This window comes from Delphinapterus leucas, chromosome 18, assembly GCF_059928025.1.
Source record: "Delphinapterus leucas isolate spDelLeu-1000000601 "Yukka" chromosome 18, BTC_Dleu_Yukka2, whole genome shotgun sequence".
NCBI classification, from domain to species: Eukaryota; Metazoa; Chordata; class Mammalia; order Artiodactyla; family Monodontidae; genus Delphinapterus; species Delphinapterus leucas.
In genome coordinates, this window is record NC_143146.1 from 70,721,637 (window position 1) to 70,741,222 (window position 19,586).

At 41.5% G+C, this 19,586-nt stretch overlaps 1 protein-coding gene across 9 annotated transcripts in view; it reads right to left on the bottom strand.

Moving 5' to 3' along the window:
* FRY (FRY microtubule binding protein) overlaps positions 1–19,586 on the bottom strand; it is a 426,510-nt gene that overhangs the window by 200,423 nt on the left and 206,501 nt on the right. For all 9 annotated transcript variants that reach the window (XM_089899275.1, XM_089899270.1, XM_089899272.1 and 6 more), the window contains one exon: positions 8,058–8,257. In XM_089899275.1, coding sequence (XP_089755401.1) covers positions 8,058–8,177 — 120 coding nt within the window. In that variant the 5' untranslated portion in view covers positions 8,178–8,257. The remainder of the gene's footprint in view (positions 1–8,057; positions 8,258–19,586) is intronic.

Below are 19,586 nucleotides of genomic sequence, written 5' to 3' on the forward strand. Positions count from 1 at the left end.
CAAAAAAAAAAAAAAAAAAAAAAAAAATTTGTAACCATGTGAGGTGATGGATGTTAATTAAACTTATTGCGGTGATCATTTCACAATACATCAAATCATTATGTTGTATACCTGAAACTAATACAATATTACACATCAGTTATAGCTCAATAAAACAGGAAAAAAGGAAAAATCAGTTTGATTTGACGACTAACTTTAAGAAAATTAGATATTTCTCCCTCTGACGCTTTCAATAAATTTAAACATATGAATGAGAAAAAAAGAAAGTTCTGAAATTTTCTGAAGTTGCTTTACTTAGTTGAATAATCCAGCTTTTCACATTTGGGGCCATTGACTTCCCAGCACAACCTGGCACGACAATGTTCCTACTTGTCTCCGAGACCCTGATCGTCAAGGACCTGTGAAATTTCCTCTTGGAAAGCCTTGGAAAACCATTCTATGTGGACTCGCCTCAAATCCCTGGTTTCATTTCCTAGGTCCTCACAACTTACACCCGCTAAGTATTTTGCGGGAGACAACAGTGAGCCAGTGGGGCTGCTGCCTTCTCTTGTAGACTTTTGTTTGCCTCTGTCACCTCCCAGAGCATAAATCCCTAAAGGATCCAGACCAGGTGTGCTTAAACCAGCTTTGGCTATACCTTTCTCATTGCCAAGGCAGAGATCAGAACAACCATCTGACAATAACAGGGCATGGCAACAGCAGGCATCCAACCACCCTGTTCAAGCTTCCACTCCTTCTGGATGAACACAAAGAGAGGAAGCCCCAGGCTGGCCACCAGAGAAACATACCAGAAGATGAGGTTATTGATACCAATTCCTCGATGACAATGAGGATGATGATGGTGGTGAAAACTGAGTACCTAGAACGTGCTAAGAATTGCGTCACAGCTCCACATATTACCTCGAATTCTCTCACCCACCCCATGAGCTAGGCTCTTGCAAATGAGAAACAAGGGAGACTGACTAGCTGGCCCAAGGCCTCACGACACTAAAGAGGCAGCATCAGGATTCAGATCCAGATCAAGCTGAATGAAAAGTTGTTTTATCTCTTCTTTTCCATTAAATCTGCAAAGTCAAGATTATGCGAGCTCTTGAATTTCGAAAAGCTGGAGAGCCTTGTTTTTTGGAAGAGAGTTTATTGAGAAGGTAATTGCCTGTGACTCCAGTGACAGATGCTATATAACCGGAGAGACTTAGAGGTAATGAGAGCGTATATTCCGAGGCTGAGTCCGACCGCTAAGAGTCAGCCTGACTCTCCTCTTCACACACTGCTCCGGTGAAGTGGGAGCAGGTGACCGTATCAATGAATAATGAGGTATCCTTAGATGCCCCAAGACAGAAGGCTGAGAATTAACGTCCCTTGTACTCTGCAGATTGTAGGGCATTCATCTGCCGAGGGGTACAAAGGACAGAACAAAATCCATTATTATCCGTTTAGAGGTTGGCAAGACGACCCTCAGAAACACACAGGATCCTACATTCCTTTTGAGCTACTATATTAATATTTTTTTATAGTTTTTTTTTTTTTTTTTTTTGGCTGCATTGGGTCTTTGTTGCTGCGTGCAGGCTTTCTCTAGTTGCGGCGAGCAGGGGCTACTCTTTGTTGCAATGCACAGCCTTCTCATTGTGGTGGCTTCTCTTGTTCTGGAGCACAGGATCTAGGCATGCAGGCTTCAGTAGTTGCGGCACGTGAGCTCAGTAGTTGTGGCTCACGGGCTTAGTTGCTCTGCGGCATGTGGGATCTTCCTGGACCAGGGCTTGAACCCGTGTCGCCTGCATTAGCAGGCGGATTCTTAACCACTGCGCCACCAGGGAAGTCCCTATTAATATTTTTTTCATCCATTCATTCATCTATCTATTCATTCATTCATATACTCAAAAAACACTGTCTACTGTATATAAAGGAGATTTTCTAGACACAGGGACGTGTGTGTGTGTGTGTGTGTGTGTGTGTGTGTGTGTGTGTGTAGATAAGACACAGTTAATGCCTGTAGGAACTTAAAGACTAGTAACGTGCTTCTTTAACTTACAAAAAGTCTGTATCCTCCACCCCTAAAATATAAATTTTATACCATAAAAATATACATTTTATACCAAGGCCTGATATATATACACACAACTGAAAGTTCCATAAAACATCTACCCTTAAAATCTATAATGTTCTCTGATATTTTCTATTCTAGTCTAATACTCTTATTTAATGAAGGCAGTTTGCTTGAGATAATGATATGGCGGTTCAGATAAAATAGAGATTTACAAGTGTGTATATCCACAACTGCATAACTGTGTGGAGTCAGCAGGGAAGAAATCAAGTAAACCTTTCAAAGGTGTTTGAGTTGGGCCTTGAAAGATAGGCAGGATGGAGAGATGAGGGGCATTCCAGGAAGAGGGGACAGTGTGCTATACACACGTTGGCCGGCAAGCACAGAATTGAAACATGGCTCATAAAGATCCATGGAGGAAGAAAGGTAGGCTGGAGTTAAATCAAGGAGCAGAAGGGTGTGATATGAAGGATCTGAATAAGAGAATGAAAGGGACAGGCTGTATTTAGGGGAAACTCATCAGGCAGGATCAGAAGAGGAAGACTTGGTGACAATCCCCTCACTCTCCCTTTTCTTCATCTTGGGGACACCCCACCTCGCCATGGGAACGTCTGCTTGCACAGGAACCTCACAGTGCAAAGACCCACCTGCCCTTATCTGCATGAAAGGCAAACCAAGAATTGTGCAGAGGGCTTTGGCCGGATAATGGACAAACATAATGCAAAAACTCACATGCTACAAACACTTGGAAATGTTGAATGGAGTATAAGATTTTTTTTTTAAAGGCAGAAATGAGTTCACAAGAAAGGAAAAGGGAAATGAAAGGCAGAAAGATATGAGGTGAGGTAGTGGCTACACAGGGAGAGGACTACTGGTCTCGTTATGCTGGAGGCTTTTTGTTGTTGTCCACTTGGGGACACGCAACAAAGCTGTGAGCCTTGAGGGGTGGGACACTGGAAATAAGACACCTATATAAACCCTGGTCCTAAACAATGAAACAGTGGACTAGGGACAAATCTATGCACTGGCACAGGGAGATGAAAAGATATTCCAATGACCCCTGCCTGGGTTCTAGGTAAAAACAACAACAACAAAATCCTCCCCAAGAATGTGAAACCACAGTCTCAAGTCTCACAAGAGTTTGGAGCTTACATTTATTATCACCTGCTAGGTGCAGAAACTTGCAAACCAAGAAATTAACGTAATATTTGGCCCAGATGGTGAAGACTCTGGGGCTAACCTAAAAGAGGACATACACAGAAATGTATGTTTAAGGTGATCAAAGACAGAAAAAAGAAATGCTGAACGTTAGGAAAAAACCCCTAAAAAAACCTAAAAAAATAAAACCCACCTAAATAGATTTTAAAACAGTACTTCTAGAAATAAAAAATTCTATCACCAAAATTATAATTCTCACTGGGCACATTAAACAACAGATTAGACATAGCCCAAGATAAGATTAATAAATTGAAGATAGACCTGAGAAAATTACTCAGAATGCAGTAGCCAGAGACAGAGAGGTAGAAATAATTAAAGAAGGGTAAAAAGATATGTAATATATCATGAGAAGGTCCAATGTACATCTAATATGAATGCCAGAAAAAGAGAAGAGGAAAAGTGGAGAAATGACAATATTCAAATAATTAATGGCTAAGAATTTTCCAGAACTGATGAAAGATATGAACCCTCAATTCAAGAAACATGCGTCTCAAACAAGAAAATAAAAATAAATCCAGGGTCTTCCCTGGTGGTGCAGTGGTTAAGAATCCGCCTGCCAGGGGCTTCCCTGGTGGCGCAGTGGTTGAGAGTCCGCCTGCCAATGCAGGGGACACGGGTTCGTGCCCCGGTCCAGGAAGATCCCACATACTGCAGAGCGGCTGGGCCTGTGAGCCATGGTCGCTGAGCCTGTGCGTCCGGAGCCTGTGCTCCGCAACGGGAGAGGCCACAACAGTGAGAGGCCCGCGTACCAAAATAAACAAAACAAACAAACAAACAAACAAACAAAAAAAAAGAATCCGCCTGCCAATGCAGGGGACACGGGTTCGAGCCCTGGTCCGGGAAGATCTCACATGCCACGGAGCAACTAAGCCCGTGTGCCACAACGACTGAGCCTGTGTGCCTAGAGCCTGTGCTCTGCAACAAGAGAAACCACTGCAATGAGAAGACCGCTCATTGCAACGAAGGGTAGCCCCCGCTCGCCTCAACTAGAGAAAAGCCTGTGTGTAGCCAAAAATAAAATTTTAAAAATATATATATAAAAAATAAATAAATCCACAACTAAGCACACAATGTAGTGAAACTGCAGAACACTATACGCAAAGCAAAAAACCATAAAAGCAAACAGAGAAAAAAGTAAATAATCCACAAATAGCAAATCAACCAGACTCTTCAACAGCAATGCTTGAGGCAACATGGTGAAATATATTGTCAAAAGTCTAGAAGGAGAATAAATGTCAAACTAGAATTCTATTCCTAGCTGAACTATCACTGATAATTGAGGGGAAAATATGGGCATCCAAGATAAACAAGACTGAGTGATTTCCCACCCACTGACTGTTACTTAAAGAACTACAAAAAGATATACTTTGGGAAAAAGAAAATTTAAACCAGGAGAAAGGAGTAGGAGGCAAGAGGGAAAGCATCTGTTACATTGTTTTCTGTACTTTTTCTGTTTTGAAATAAAAATATAAAAAAGATACAGATGACCCAATTTACCTTGTTTAAAACACTTCGCTTGGGAAAGGTGAAATAATGGTACCAGCCAAGAGCAAATGCTATCAAATGACCCCATGAAGCAACAAAAATAGAATAAAATTATTGACTTATCCATAAATATTAATGAATATGATCTGAGCATCTTTTGGATACAAAGAACAATACTGCTGAACCAGTGAAAGATGTTTAACAAGAAAAATATCTAATATTTTATTTTGGTAGAACATTTTTGTTCCTGTCCTTTCTTCCCCATTTAAGTTACCTATTTGGATACTGGTAATTCGTAAATACAACTTTAATTTAATATTGTATATAATTGATCCCACACAGTCTAACTGATGTGGAATTCTGAAGGACTCAGTTTTTTAAATAAAACTGAAAAATACAGATTCCTGAGTAGCCCCATAGATAATAAATCTATACTACAAAATTTTTAAAAATTACCTTTGCTATTCCATACAGGTTTTAATTATATTAGAGATAACAGAATACAACTTTGTGATATGATACAAGCTCACATAAATCCAGGTTTTTAAAAGATTCAACATCTTTCTAAATAAAGCCAACCTCAGCAAAAGAAATAGTAGGGCACATTTATTTGGAGTTCCCTTTAAATGTACTACACATGCACCAAAAATAACACCTCTTCTTGCTATGGCTACAGAACAAATGCCAAGTGCACATTTACATTAGAATCAGGTAACAAGCCACAGAATCTACTCACATTTATTGTCCCATAAGTAAGCAAATACAAGGGCAAAAATTACTAAGCGCTTCTCAGCAGACAAGAAATGGAAATGGCACAGAAGCTCTGCCAAAAAATACAAGGGGAGCAAATAGTCTCTTTTTATAAAAAGCAACGATACTGAAAATTGATTGAATACATTTCTTCAGCTAAAAACACAATGTCCATCTACTTGGCCATCAGCATCTAACAAACTCTCTCACCCTGGGCACACAATGAAAATTTGCTCATGAAGAGGACTTGCACTTTTTCTTTTCCATTTTTCTTGTTTGGGGACTTTTGTCACATAGAAAGGAACAAAAATGGCTACCTCTAATTAAAAGAAAGCTGTGGTACATGTTACTTTTTCAGACATGATGTTTACTCCAGGAAGAAAAATGTCATGCAAACACGTGCCAAACTGAGTAAACTAAAGATGAAAAAGTTAAACCTAAACTATTTTACTTCATAAATTCTTAAGTAACAGTATCTAAACGATTATTTTGGAAACAGGGATGGCTCAGGATCTAGCCTTCTAAGCACCTCTTTCAACTACTGTACAACTTCCCAGTTTCTTGGGAAAATCCACCATAATACACAATTTCAGAGAGCCCTGGCCTGCTACTTTGGCACTGTTCCACTGTCAAGGAGTGAAACGATTCTTTTTTGTGCCTTCCCACTCTCTCCTCCTTAACTCCCCACCATGATCTCTGGAACCCAGGTGGCTCCCGACCCGCACTGGCAGAGGGAGGGGGCCTGGGCTGCCTCGGCACCTCTCAAGGAGCTCAGAGGGTCCCAGGGATCGGGACTGTTTGGAGCAATGGGAATTTGGGCACGTGAGTTTTGGACTCAAGTTATGGGGAGCCCTGTATTGGCTTGTTTAAAAAAGTGAAAGAAGATATCTTTCCATGAAAATGACTGGCAGTAGAGTGTAGAATGGTTCCGAGGTGGGCTCTGAAGAGAACGAGCTTGAATTCAAATCAATGCTGTGTGACCTCGGGCAATTACTTTCCCCTCTCTGTGCCAGCTTTTCCCATCTATAAACAGGGATATAAATACTACCTACCTAAGGTCATCGTGAAGATTAAAGGACATAAGTTAAGCACAGTGCTTGGCACATAGTAAATGCTCCAGAAATATTAGCTATTATTAGTAGCAAGAGTACTAAAAACACAAAAACATGGGTGAATGGGGAAAAGGTACAGTACTAAGGTTTCATTTATTATAAATGATTTAAACTGTAAAACCAAGAAAACATTTTCCTTAATAGGAAGTTAGTATTCACTGATCTAATAAAAACGTTAAAATGCAAAGTTTGTAACTTTCGGGCAACCGTACACTTAAATATTCTTGAATTTTGATTCCCAAACCTTAAATTGTGATTCTTATAAAGGTTATTTTTAACAGATGATGTTGAATATCACCCGTTACGTATTTTTTTGGGACTTGGGCAGTAGGCTTAATATTACATTCAATTATTTTAAGCTATGATGCCTTAAAGCAGCAGTCCCCAACCTTTTTGGCACCAGGGACTGGTTTCATAGAAGACAGTTTTTCCACAGAAATGGGGGGCAGGGGATGGTTCAGGAGGTAATGCGAGCAATGGGGAGCGAGCCGCAGAGGAAGCTTCATTGGCTCACCCGCTGCTCACCCCCTGCTGTGCGGCCTGGTTCCTAACGAGACAGCTCAGCAGCTCGGGGGTTGGAGACCCCTGCCTTAAAGCCAAACCCAGACCTCTTCTCCTGTCCCAGTCTCCTCACAGGAGGTACAAAGCCAAGCTTCATACAAAGAGCTGCGTCACTCTGAATTCCTTTCCTTTCTCTTATTGTGTGTGGCCTACCAAGGTCAGAAAACAAGTAATCTGAATCTTCCATTTGGACTTTCTTCCTTTCTGACTGTCCTTTGGAGATTTAGCACACTGTCCTTAGAGCCCTTGTTGAAGTAATGAACATAAGACTGAAGCCACAAGCCTTATTTTGCAGCAGAATCATTTGCAAAGAAAGTACTGACTACTGACGTTGAAGGGCATTATCTATCTAAGAATGGACCTAAAGGTAACTGAGTCAAGAATTTCCGGTCTTCCAATTTTCAGATAACAGAGTGGTATTTCTGAATGACTCACCAAAAAATTTCCTCGGATAAGATGTCACTGAGACCATATGTTCTCAGACTGGGAGCTCAGGCCAGCCCTTGAAGAATGACGATTTTTTTTTCTTTTATTTTAAAAATAGGACAAAAGATTTTGACTAAAGTATATGACACAGCAGAGGCTATGAACACAATTTCTCTATGATTAATAACGTTAAATTAGGCTTAACGTTAAATTATGCTGATTTGTCCTAAATGCAGTGGTGAAGCGTGCTGCTGAACTGTATTGGCTAAGGATTGTTTTGAAGTCCTGCATCCACAATTTTTTTCTTAAATCAGCAAATTGAACTATTATCTTTTAAAAATTACCTATGGTATCAAACATTTGGAAACTAGGGGGAAAGCCATCCATCCTTTCTTAGAGCTGTAAAATCTATATTCAGTGTCAAGATGAATTTAAAAAGATGCAAGTCTCCTGTGCATACTCACCAGGGGTTCTGCCATAATGATTCGAATCTTGCGCTCAGCCTGAGTGGTGAAGTTGACAAATAAACTCTTGAGGACATATTCTCCAGGTTTGCTGTCTGGGTCCACACTGATGGGTAACATGGTTGGTGGCCCTTTCTCCTTTTGTGTGCCAGATACGGGCGGAACTGGAGGCTTGATATAACCGTTGCCAACTGGAGAAGCTGAAAAAACAGAATGGATATTCTTACTGGCTGAAAATAACATCATCAATATTCAGATTGGCTATGTTAAACCATAAATATAAGGATATGAATCACATGAAGAATGCTGTACTCGATATCATAACCTGGCCTTACGGTGTTAGGATTTAACTATTTTGATTATATAAGTGTGTGTTATGCCATATTTATCTTGAAATACTTCTGGTTACCACATTGCTTTAGGTAAATCGTGTTGCAAAGACATAATACAGCTGAGAAATCCTAAAACGTTTAGGATGTTTTTAGCTTCTTTATTACGTTCCAGGGAAACAGACTAAGAAAATGCACAGGGGAAAACAAGTGATTCCTTGTCCTGGTTTTCCTGATAACCAGGGGCATTCTGTCTTCTGTGATTCGTTCTAATAATGGAAAAGACTCTGGTGTCGTCCCTTCCAGAAGTTTCCAAGAACAATTTCCAGAAGCCCAGCTGGCTCTCGCTCCTGAAAGGGATGCCCCTCTTGAAAGATAAAAGGCTCAAGCAGTGCCATCTGTACCATCCAAGGTGTGGGTTCTTTTCCCTCTCACCATCCTTCGGTTCAAGTCGGGATGCCCCTCCCCATCCTTTATAAAACGTGCGGATTCCCTACTTGGATTAGATCCTGAACAGAGGCCATTATCAGAATCTCCAGTCAGTGGTCTCCTTTCAGGATGCAGCAGACGGACCACTGCTTTGACAGTTACAGAAAAAGATTTTTTTATTCATAAATGAAAATTTCATGTCTCCCTACTTTTGGCTACCCTTTGACATGTTGAATTCTAACAAGGACTAGCCCCTTCCACCTAAGTACCTGTAAGATGGTCAGTTAACAATATTCAATGAAAGAAATATGAGAGTAGGTGAGCTTAGGTGACAGGCATTAGGTATGCTGAGGAGAGGACGATGATAAAGTAGACTTTTAGAAGGAAAACTAGATAGTGTGGGTGACTGGATACAGAGATTAAGGAGAGAAGTGAAGAAAAACAAAAGCAGATTTCCAGGTTGGACATTGGTTTGGCTGTCAAGAGAATGGGGTATGTCATCGATAATAAAGGAGGGAAAAAGTTCTCCATGAAAGCTGAACACTCTTTTCTCAAAACTACAAATAAATTCAAGCCTTCTCTTAAACTTCTTTCCATCTCAAACTAAATTCTGAGGAAGCCAAGCAAAAATTTTATTAATTGTATTAATTTTATGGAATTACCAGCATGTCCTCACGTCATGTAGATTCTCTGTCATCTTTCTTACTCTTTCCTAACATCCCCTCCTCTCTACTTCATTTAACCTGCCATACAGTTGGGGACTCCCTTACATCTGGAGGGTCTTCCCATATCTCAACTACCACTAAACTTTAAGAATATGGCCTCTCAAGTTATAAAAATAAAATAAAGTCGGTTGTATACGATTCTGTTTTCTCATTTCTCCATTCTCACTAGCTCCATCCTAGTCTAGGCTTTTGGAAACCTACGGCTAGATTATTACGGCAGCCCCATTGCTGGCTTAACTTCACTCGTTTCACATACCAAACGAGTCTTCCTTCAGCTTAATTCGAACACATTTCTGCTCAAAATGTTAACGGCTCTCAATTCTCCTCATCCTGCTTCAAACACATGGCCTGCTTCTGAATGTACCCAAGTCGTGCTGATGGCCCCGCTGACCCAGGTGTGCACCGTTCTCACCTGCGCCTTCCTGCTGTCCCTCCGCTGCTGCTTTCCACTCTTCTCTGCTCATCTAATCCTCCTGGCCTTTCAGAACCACTCTTACTCTCATCTCCATGAAAGCTACTCCACCAGGCCCATCCTCACTGGTCAGTCTGTTTGACAAGGTTTAAACGTTTAACTCTCGCGCTTTGGCCTTGTACATCCTGCATGACATAAGGAAGGCTCCAGAGATGGCTGACAAGTGAAATCGTTATCAATTAGTCATGCAGTTCTGCTGAGGGTTGGCTCTGTAACTGAACCATATACTTTTCTGTGTCCCCGCACAAGACTGTAACCTCCCAGAACTAATACAGAGTTCTTCGCACAGGTAATACTTAATAAATCCCTTTAAATAAATAAATGACATCTAACTTTATTTCTGTATGTCTTGAAGTGATTCGTAAGGAGGGAAGACTATGAGAAGAATCAGTGGTCACAGTTTGAAAGGAACAGAGTGAAACATTTGCAGTGAAGAGTCATTAGTAAACGGCACTCCTTGCAGCTTACTGAAAGGTACTATTAATTCTAAAGGGCATATTCAAAATCAGGTGATGCAAATGAAGTCCATTCCTCTGCCTTACCTCCCACCCCAAGTGCAAGAACCTGGTGGAAGTAGGAAGCCTCCCCGGTCCAACCTACAGAAGGACGTGGGATCTCCACGAGATATCATTCTAATGTATCAAGGGCACTGTGCCATGGGACTGAGACTGAAACAGAAACTGAAGAAGTCTAAGTGGAGGACTTTTTATTCCTTTTAGTTTTCCACAGGACTTAATCCATTTCTAGAAGACAGCAATAATCAGGTTGATGGGATGCAACTGCAAGACCAGATCCATAATCATAAGGCTCTGGGGCTTAAAAGTCCTAACTATAGTGAGAGAATTTTCCTAACAGTGACCTGTGGCAGTCCTCCTGCAAAGCTGCATTTTCAACCAGAAGAGCTGAAATGCAGATATCAGAATGTCTCCCAGACAACTCTTCCATTTAAAAGGCCAAAGTACCAATTCACCGCTATCATAAAAAATGGTATCTGCCAATACTTCAAAGCCCAGACATCCTCGTGAGTACAAAAGTCTGTGTGCACACCCTTAGCGAGCTGGAACTATGCAAGCCCAGCGGAGCCCTGTGTCAGAGCTGAAAGCGACTCAGGGAGAGGGTGCCCATCATTCTGGCTGCAAACAGACCAGCTGGGCAGATGGAGATGCCCTGAGAGTTAATGGGTAAGTGTCCTTGAACCAGACCCACTCCCAAGTTTTAGAAACCCCTCTTCATTCCCACCATAATTCGTAACAAATTCTAGCTTTTTGTTAGGATAATTTTCATGGCACCTTTCAGTGACTCAAATTATATATTGTTACCAAATATAGTTGAGAAGCAGAAAATACATGTTCCTGGTACTCGAAATTTAGTCATAGTTCACACTAAACATTAGATCACTACCATTGGAAAAAAATCGTTATCTCCTCCCTCAGCACTTGCTTGCCCTTAATCTACACATAATTAAGATCAACTGTCTAGTTTCTAAGTTCATAATAGTCTGGAAACAGAAAATTATAAGGGAAAGGTACAACATCTGTGGGTAGATGCACTAACAGCAAAAGAAGAAAAAAAGGCACAACGCTCAAAAGCCACCAGAACTTAAAAATGCAGTTGCCTGAAGCCATTTAGTACAGGGCCACAGAACATGACATCGGGGGCAAGGATATCTCCATTCTGCAGGTTGTCATGATTAGCGTTCAGGATGATAACCCTGAGTCCCATGGAAAGGTTAGAATAAGTTCAACATCTAGTCCTGTGTTTGAGAAGGTGAGGAAAAAGAACGATATAAATTTGCAAAAGGTTTCCATTTCAAAAGGAAAACACTAAAAAAGTTTTGGTATATGAAGGGGTAAACTTTGCTCTCAAAAATTAAATCTATTTCTTCCTAGGTCTGATTTTTAACTAAAACTTCTTTTTCATCGAAACATATAAACCAACCACCAACTCAGTAATTGCCACACTAAGGCCCCATTTTCCAGCTCTGCAAATGCAGGCGGTTACAGTCTGGCCTCTGTCTCCTCTGCTTCCGCATTTGTGGATTCAACCAACCCTGGATGGAAAATGATAAAAAAAAAAAAAAAAAAATTCCAGAAAGTTCCAAAAAGCAAGACTTGAATTTGCCACGGGCTGGCGACTATTTACACAGTATTTACATTGATTGTACTTACAACTACTTACATAGCATTTACATCGTATTAGGTATTATAAGTAATCTAGAGATGAACCAAAATATACGGGAGGATGTGCATGGGTTATATGTAAATACTACACCATTTTATATAAGGGACTTGAGCATCCATGGATTTTGGAATCTGCAGGGCTCCTGGAAGCAATCCCCCGTGGGCACTGAGGGACAACCCTACAGTTTGAGTCTATTCCTCTCCACTGCTTTCCCTGCTTTCTATCCAGCCGAGCAAGCAAGCCAGTCTACACTTTAGGGTCCGGTCACTACCCTTTCCTCCACTGGCTGGGTCTAGGCCCTGCCCTCCACTGGGCCCTGCCACAGTCCACCCAGCTGCTCTGGATGGTCAGCATCCTCTTAACATGGGACCTCTGGAAATACGGATCCCTTAGGATAAAAGGATCCTGACAGGTCATTATCTCCTCTTCCCCACCTAAAGACAAGTCGAAGGAACTATTTAACTTGGAGTAAACACTTTTCTCATTTAAATTTCCTGTATGTGATGGATTTTTAAGCTTCAACTCCATCTGCCTTTATCCTCTCTCCTTTTCTTCTTCACCTCATCTTCCTATTTTCACACAACAGCTCAATGTCCCTAGGAAGTCACTGAAACCAGTGTTCCTAGGGGCGGGTGGGGAGCTGAGGTGGGGTTGAAGAGAAGAGCATCACTTTCAGATATTAATCAGGCCTCTAACTATTGAATCTTTGGAAATTTGCTTTGCTTATATTTTCCCATTTACATTTTAATCTCGGATGAAACATGTTCTAATTCTTCTTCGGTCTTAAATGGGTTTTGTTGATGCTATCTTATTACTTTCATTCTAAATTCTGTTTCAGTTGGTTCTGCTGGATGGTTTCAGGAGGTGTTTTCCCCCTTTTACTGGGTGTCTACTTCTTCTATCCAGCAGGCTCCATTCCTTAATCTGTTAGAAGTCTGTTTTAGGCTTTTGCGGCCCATTCGTTACCTCTTTATTAGATCTATTTCTGACCGCAAGTGATGATCTTTTGAGGGTGACTCTTTTTCCCCCTAATTTCATCAACTAATACCTTAATTTTTAGCCTGACTGCTCTTAGCTGGCTACGGTCTTCAGTACAATTTCCCTGAGTTACCCACACTTCCACGAATTCCTAACCTCCTAACTGCAACACCAGCACAAACAGCCCCAAAACCCATGGTGCAGCTACATTTTTATTGCGACACTAAGGAAAGGAGAGGCTGTAACGAGTTTCCTTGTGTAAGTGCCCCAGAGGCTAGAAGTGGCAATCTATGTTACAGGAGAGAAAACTGTTTTTCTCAGTTAGGTTTTCAGACACGTTAATACCATCGCTCATTATAGCCTACCATCCATTCATTCTTTCACCCATTCACTTCAACCAATATTTAATGAATGAGGGCTGAGGCTTCAGGCTCTGTTCTAGGCACTGGGAAGACAGCAGTGAACAGATGGGTCCTGCCCTCATGGAGTTTACAGTTTACTGAGGCAGGGTCATATAATCAGCAATTTCATGTGTGTGTGTATACACACACACACACAAAATGTGTTAGATTGCAATACGTTCTAAAAGACAAAGGGAAAATTAAATTGAGTGAGCAAATGGAGGAACCTGCTCTTGTCTATCTGCCCAAAGGTGCTTAGATGTTACAGTCTACAACTGTTGTGGAGAGGGATGAAAGACACGTGCATTCTTGGTGTCCAGAAAACCCAGAGCACCTGGCTCAGGCAGGGTCTGCTTTTCTGATCCATCCCTATGGCCTGCCTGTATCTGTGTCACTTGGATTGGAAACGAGAATTTTAACCAGCCTGTGAAGGGCATGAATCAAAATGCTGACCAGACACACGGCTTCTTCACCTCCTTCACAAAGTACAGGACTCAGAAAAGGGGACATCTCTGCCAGCTCTTCAGCAGCTTACAAAGACAGACAAGCAACGAGCCAGCTTTTCAAAACACTCAGTGCTTTTTCTGATGTTTCCATTACTGGAGCCACACTGTGAGCATTTGAAAAAGAAAATGGTTTACTTTTTTTTTTTTTTTTTTAAGTATCCTGAGATAGTATGTAGTAACTGTTCAAAGTAGGTACTCCTCCTAGAAATGAAGGTCTATTTAAACAACTTTATTTTCTAGAGATCTAAGTAACCTTATCTTTCAAAATAGGAGTAAACTGATTAGATTTCTTTGTTCACAGTTGGATATACGTTATTCTTTCTGCCAGCTCTCGGTGCCTCGCTCATTTTAGAGGTTTGGAGAGCAAACCCCTTTTGTAACCAAGAACTGGGTCCTTCTTTAGGGCCATACGTCCCCCCCTCAATCCCTCCTTTCCTGTAAGACTTATTTTGTTTACTGGGATTACAGGAACATTGCATAAAACATAAACCAAGGATGACGCAGCTACTGTGAGAACGTGTCACACTGTGTATAGACCAATAATAAATTGTCCACTAATGCATTTATGAGGGTGCTTAAGAAATGGCATTTTAAAGGGACTGCAAGTACTCAAAATGACCAGAAACCCTGAAGGTCATGGAAAGTAAATTAGGACGAAAAGAAAAAACCCTCCAACTATGATCAGATGATTTATTTTCCTCTGAAGAGTATTATTAAGAAGTGGAGGGCTTCCCTGGTGGCACAGTGGTTAAGAATCCGCTTGCCAATGCAGGGAACATGGGTTCGAGCCCTGGGCTGGGAAGATCCCACATGCCACGGAGCAACTAAGCCCATGCGCCACAACTACTGAGCCTGCGCTCTAGAGCCCACGAGTCACAACTGCTGAGCCCGTGTGCCACAACTACTGAAGCCCGTGTGCCTAGACCCTGTGTTCTGCAACAAGAGAAGCCACTGCAATGAGAAGCCCACGCACCACAACAAAGAGTAGCCCCCCACTTGCCGCAACTAGAGAAAGCCTGCACACAGCAACAAAAACCCAATGCAGCCAAAAATAAATAAATAAAAAGGAGAAGTGAAAGATATTGGGATAAGAAGAAACAATTAGCTTGAGCAACAGAAAAATATTTAAGGGATAGAAGATTCCTAAATAATAGTATATATTTCAAAGTAGGTCAATAAAAGACTACTAGGCAAAAATACTCAAATAATTTTTGCCTTGGAAGAGAAATATATTCAATGACATGTTAAGTTCTGCTTAATTAATTTCCATAAAGTTCTAATAATGTGAAATGTTCCTCCCATTTTTGTTGATTAAATATATTCCTGCTTTCTCTTACACTATTTAGCTCTCAATTCTATAGTTCTCAAATTGTGTTCCTTCAAGTTTCAGGGTTCACAAGATATCTCTAGGACAATTAATATCTTTAATCCTCAAAAATAATCCTAGAAGGTCAAACAATCTCCCTTCTACAGGTAAGACCATGTAGGTTCAAAGAGGTTACATGATTTGCCCAAGGTCACAGAGTGGTTGACTCAGGATCTGAACCCATGTTTACCTGACAGCATATCTTGTGAGCTTCCTGTATCACCCCGTCTTAAAACATAGCAGTTGCTTGCAATGAAGACTAAATAATATAAGTCCCTTTACCCACCCACAAGGCTTTTTCCCCTGGTATAAACTAGTTTGGGGACTTCAAGGGATGACAAGATAAAATATAAATGTTGTAATTTGGAGAATGAGGCTTCCTGTGGATTAGTATAGACGGTTATTTTCTAGAAAGACTCATACAACCTCCAGACATGGGTCCCATGCCAAGTTGTATGTCTTCTTCACCTTGAATGCATCTTTTAGGCATTAGAGGAGGCTAAGAAAGGCTAGGAGTACAAAAAAGAATCAAGAATTGAAGACCCGACACTTCCCTGGCAGTCCATTGGTTAAGACTTTGCCTTCCAACGCAGGGGGTGCGGGTTTGATCCCTGGTCGGGAAGCTAAGATCTCACGTGCCTCACAGCCAAAAAACGAAAACATAAAACAGAAGCAATACTGTAACAAATTCAATAAAGACTTTAAAAAATGGTCCACATCAAAAAAATCTTAAAAAAAAAAAAGAATTGAGGACCCATATAAATATATGAAATCTGATTAATGACACACCTTAGAAAGGTCTAGAGACTATTCTTTCCTGATGATATAACCTTTAACTGGTTGTTATCCTAAGAAGAAGCAAGTGAACTTGAAGGCACAGTTCTCTGTGTTTACTTCAATCTGCTGCCTCTCAAAACCGTCTTTGTCTTTGGTCTCCCAAAGACTGAACACCTTGGAGAGAGTGAAAAAGTTCAGTAAAGAGACTGTAAGCATCAAGTCACTGCCCTGTTTTCTTTCTCTCTTCCTTTACCTTCCAGTATTTTATCTTAGAGAAATGACAGTAACATTTGAGTGATTTCCTTTATAAACGTCTGTCATCTGCTAAGATGCAATTACATGGACTTTCCCCTGATCTTCCAAGTAAGTACTGTCATCAGAGCCTGAGAGAATGTTTGCCAAGATCTGTGAGCAAAGGAAGATGAGGTTACATTGACATTTCAAGGTCCATTCTCACCAAAAGGAGATAGAATAACCTGCTAGAGGCGGGATAATCCTCAACTTCAACTTCTGTCTTCTCCCGAACAGAACTGACAAGTGGCTCTCATTCATGTGGCCCTCACTGGCCATCCTCTTCTCTTTCTTGTATTTTCTCCTTTCTACTGTCTTCCTCTTATGGCTCATTTTATGCAGTAAAGTCTCATTAATTTGAAATTCCTTAATTTAAAATCGATGATACATTGGACAAGGCCTTGCATTCTTTTATGTTAGCTTTGAAAAAGATTTGCTACCTTTTGATGTGAATCAGGGGTGCTCAGAAACTCTGCACATCAGATTCTCCTGGAAGGCTGGGCCCTACCTGATTCAGGGGCTCTGGGGTGGAGCTCGATAATTTGCATTTCTAACCAGTTCCCAGGTTATGCCAATGCTGCTGGCCTGGGGACCGTATACTGAGATCTCTGAGGAAAGCAAAGGGGACCAATTAATCCAGTTGATAGAAGTGTTTTTGTTTTTTTTTTTTGAAAATGCAAGTTTTTATTATCATTACTATTTTTTTCATTTTGTTTCTAATTGTGTTTCTTAGAAGTGTTTTTCATTCATTTTGCCTATAGCAAAACTGATATGCTTCATGAACTCCAACTAAGTTAATGCTTTGTAGGCAAAACAGAGGAAGAGCACTGAATGGAGAGTCCAAGGTCTGAGTCCCAGCACAGCTGTGTGTGTCCCTGGGAGAGGAACCTGCAGCAACTGGTCTTTGCTCTCCTTACCTGTCCTTCTTAAAGAGGCCAGGCCTCGTTGTCCTTTCTAGCTCCAGTATTCTATGACTGTATAAAAATATGCACTGACGGGCTTCCCTGGTGGCGCAGTGGTTGAGAGTCCGCCTGCCGATGCAGGGGACACGGGTTCGTGCCCCGGTCCGGGAAGATCCCACATGCTGCGGAGCGGCTGGGCCCGTGAGCCATGGCCGCTGAGCCTGCGCTCCGCAATGGGAGAGGCCACAACAGTGAGAGGCCTGCGTACCGCAAAAACAAACAAACAAACAAAAAAATGCACTGACACCGCATAAAACATCACTTATTCAAACACTTAGTAATCAACACTTGCCTTCCCTGGAATTAATATAAACCAGTGAGATTCCATTGTCTGTCTTCTCTCTAGAGGAAACCTTGACAAATACTCCTGACCCTTCCAGTTCTACCTCCATTTCTGCTCTGGTTCCCACCCACCTCTCTGAGACTGGCAACTCCCTACACATCAGGTAGACATAAGAGGAAACCTGGCTTCATGCCTAGCTGTAAATTCAGGACTCGTGTCAACATTTTTTCAAAAACATTAGGTGCTGAGAGTCTGCCTTTCACAAAACCCTGTAATAGACCTAGAAGGACAGAGGCATCAACTCTGTTCCGGGCCACTGATTCGCCAGACTTTGTGGAATAGATGGCATCTGACCCAAGGCTTAAAGGACAGGTAGGACTCTGACAGGTAGAGATGAGAAAGGCACAACCCAGGCGAGGGCTCAGCACGGCAGGTGCCTGGAGGCATCTGCTGAGGGTCTCTCCTTGTCCTGTCCTCCCTCACCCGCCCACCACGCATCCCCATCACAGCACACGTGCACAGACTCTGTCTTCACCAAGGAACTGAGAAATTCTCAAGAACAGGACCACATCTTGTCTTTATCTCAAGCACTGAGTACAATGCCTGGCATAATTAAACAATTGTGCTTACTTAATGGAAATACACCCATCTGATTCCACAGTACACAGCCTTTGTGTGAATGAAATCACTGAACAAGTACATATATGAAAAACTTAAACTCCTAAGTCCTATAAAAATGTAGGTTTTTGTCTTTCTCCAAGTCTCCAGTTGGTTTGCAGTGGGAGCTGTTCCACATGTAGACGTACTGTTGATGAGATCACTGAGGGAGGTGAGTTCCTCGACCTCCTACTCCACCATCTTGACCTCCTCCTGTGCATAATTTTTATTTATTTATTTATTTATTTATTTTATTTATTTTTGGCTGCGTTGGGTCTTCGTTGCTGTGTGCGGGCTTTCTCTAGTTGCGGCACTCTTCATTGAGGTGCACGGGCTTCTCATTGCGGTGGCTTCTCTTTTTGCAGGGAACGGGCTCCAGGCACACGGGCTTCAGTAGTTGTGGCTCGCGGGCTCTAGAGCGCAGGCTCAGTAGTTGTGGTACACGGGCTTAGTTGCTCCACGGCATGTGGGATCTTCCCGGCCTAAGGCTTGAACCTGTGTCCCCTGCATTGGCAGGCAGATTCTTAACCACTGTGCCACCAGGGAAGCCCCTGTGCATAATTTTTTAATGAGGAGGCAATAAGGGGAATTTTCTATCCAAATGACAACTTCCTCTTCTCTAGTCTTTTTCCTTTGCCATTATGTCATGTCAATAATAAATATTCAGTGCCTTACCCACTTTTTATATCATTTAAAAGTATTCAGTACTTTACAGTTTTTTCATCATCCTAATAAAAATCTTTGACTCTTGAAAAAAATGTAGGTTTTTAATTCTTATTATTAGAATTAAGATCTTGGATGACAAGTCAACGAGTTTGGATTCTATTTGGAGCTAGCAGGTTTCTGGGAGGAATGTTGATCGATATTGTCGTGTAGGATGGGCTGAAAAAAGGGCTGTTTGAGGGACAACACAAATTAAAGACCACTGTGCCAACTCTGAGAAAAACAATGAAGGTGGGAACCTGTATGGGGCCCATCAGAGCAGAAAGGAAGGTCCTACATCTTACAGAGGTGATCTGAAATCCTGTCACATCACGATTTTCCAATAAGAAAGTCATGCAAGGTATGTTTCCCTGGTGAGATGTTATAATGGTTAAGGCGTTGGAGAAACTTTTTTAGAATACTGACTCTAGAAGCTTTCTCAAAATTCCCCCCCTGTGGCAGGATGCTGG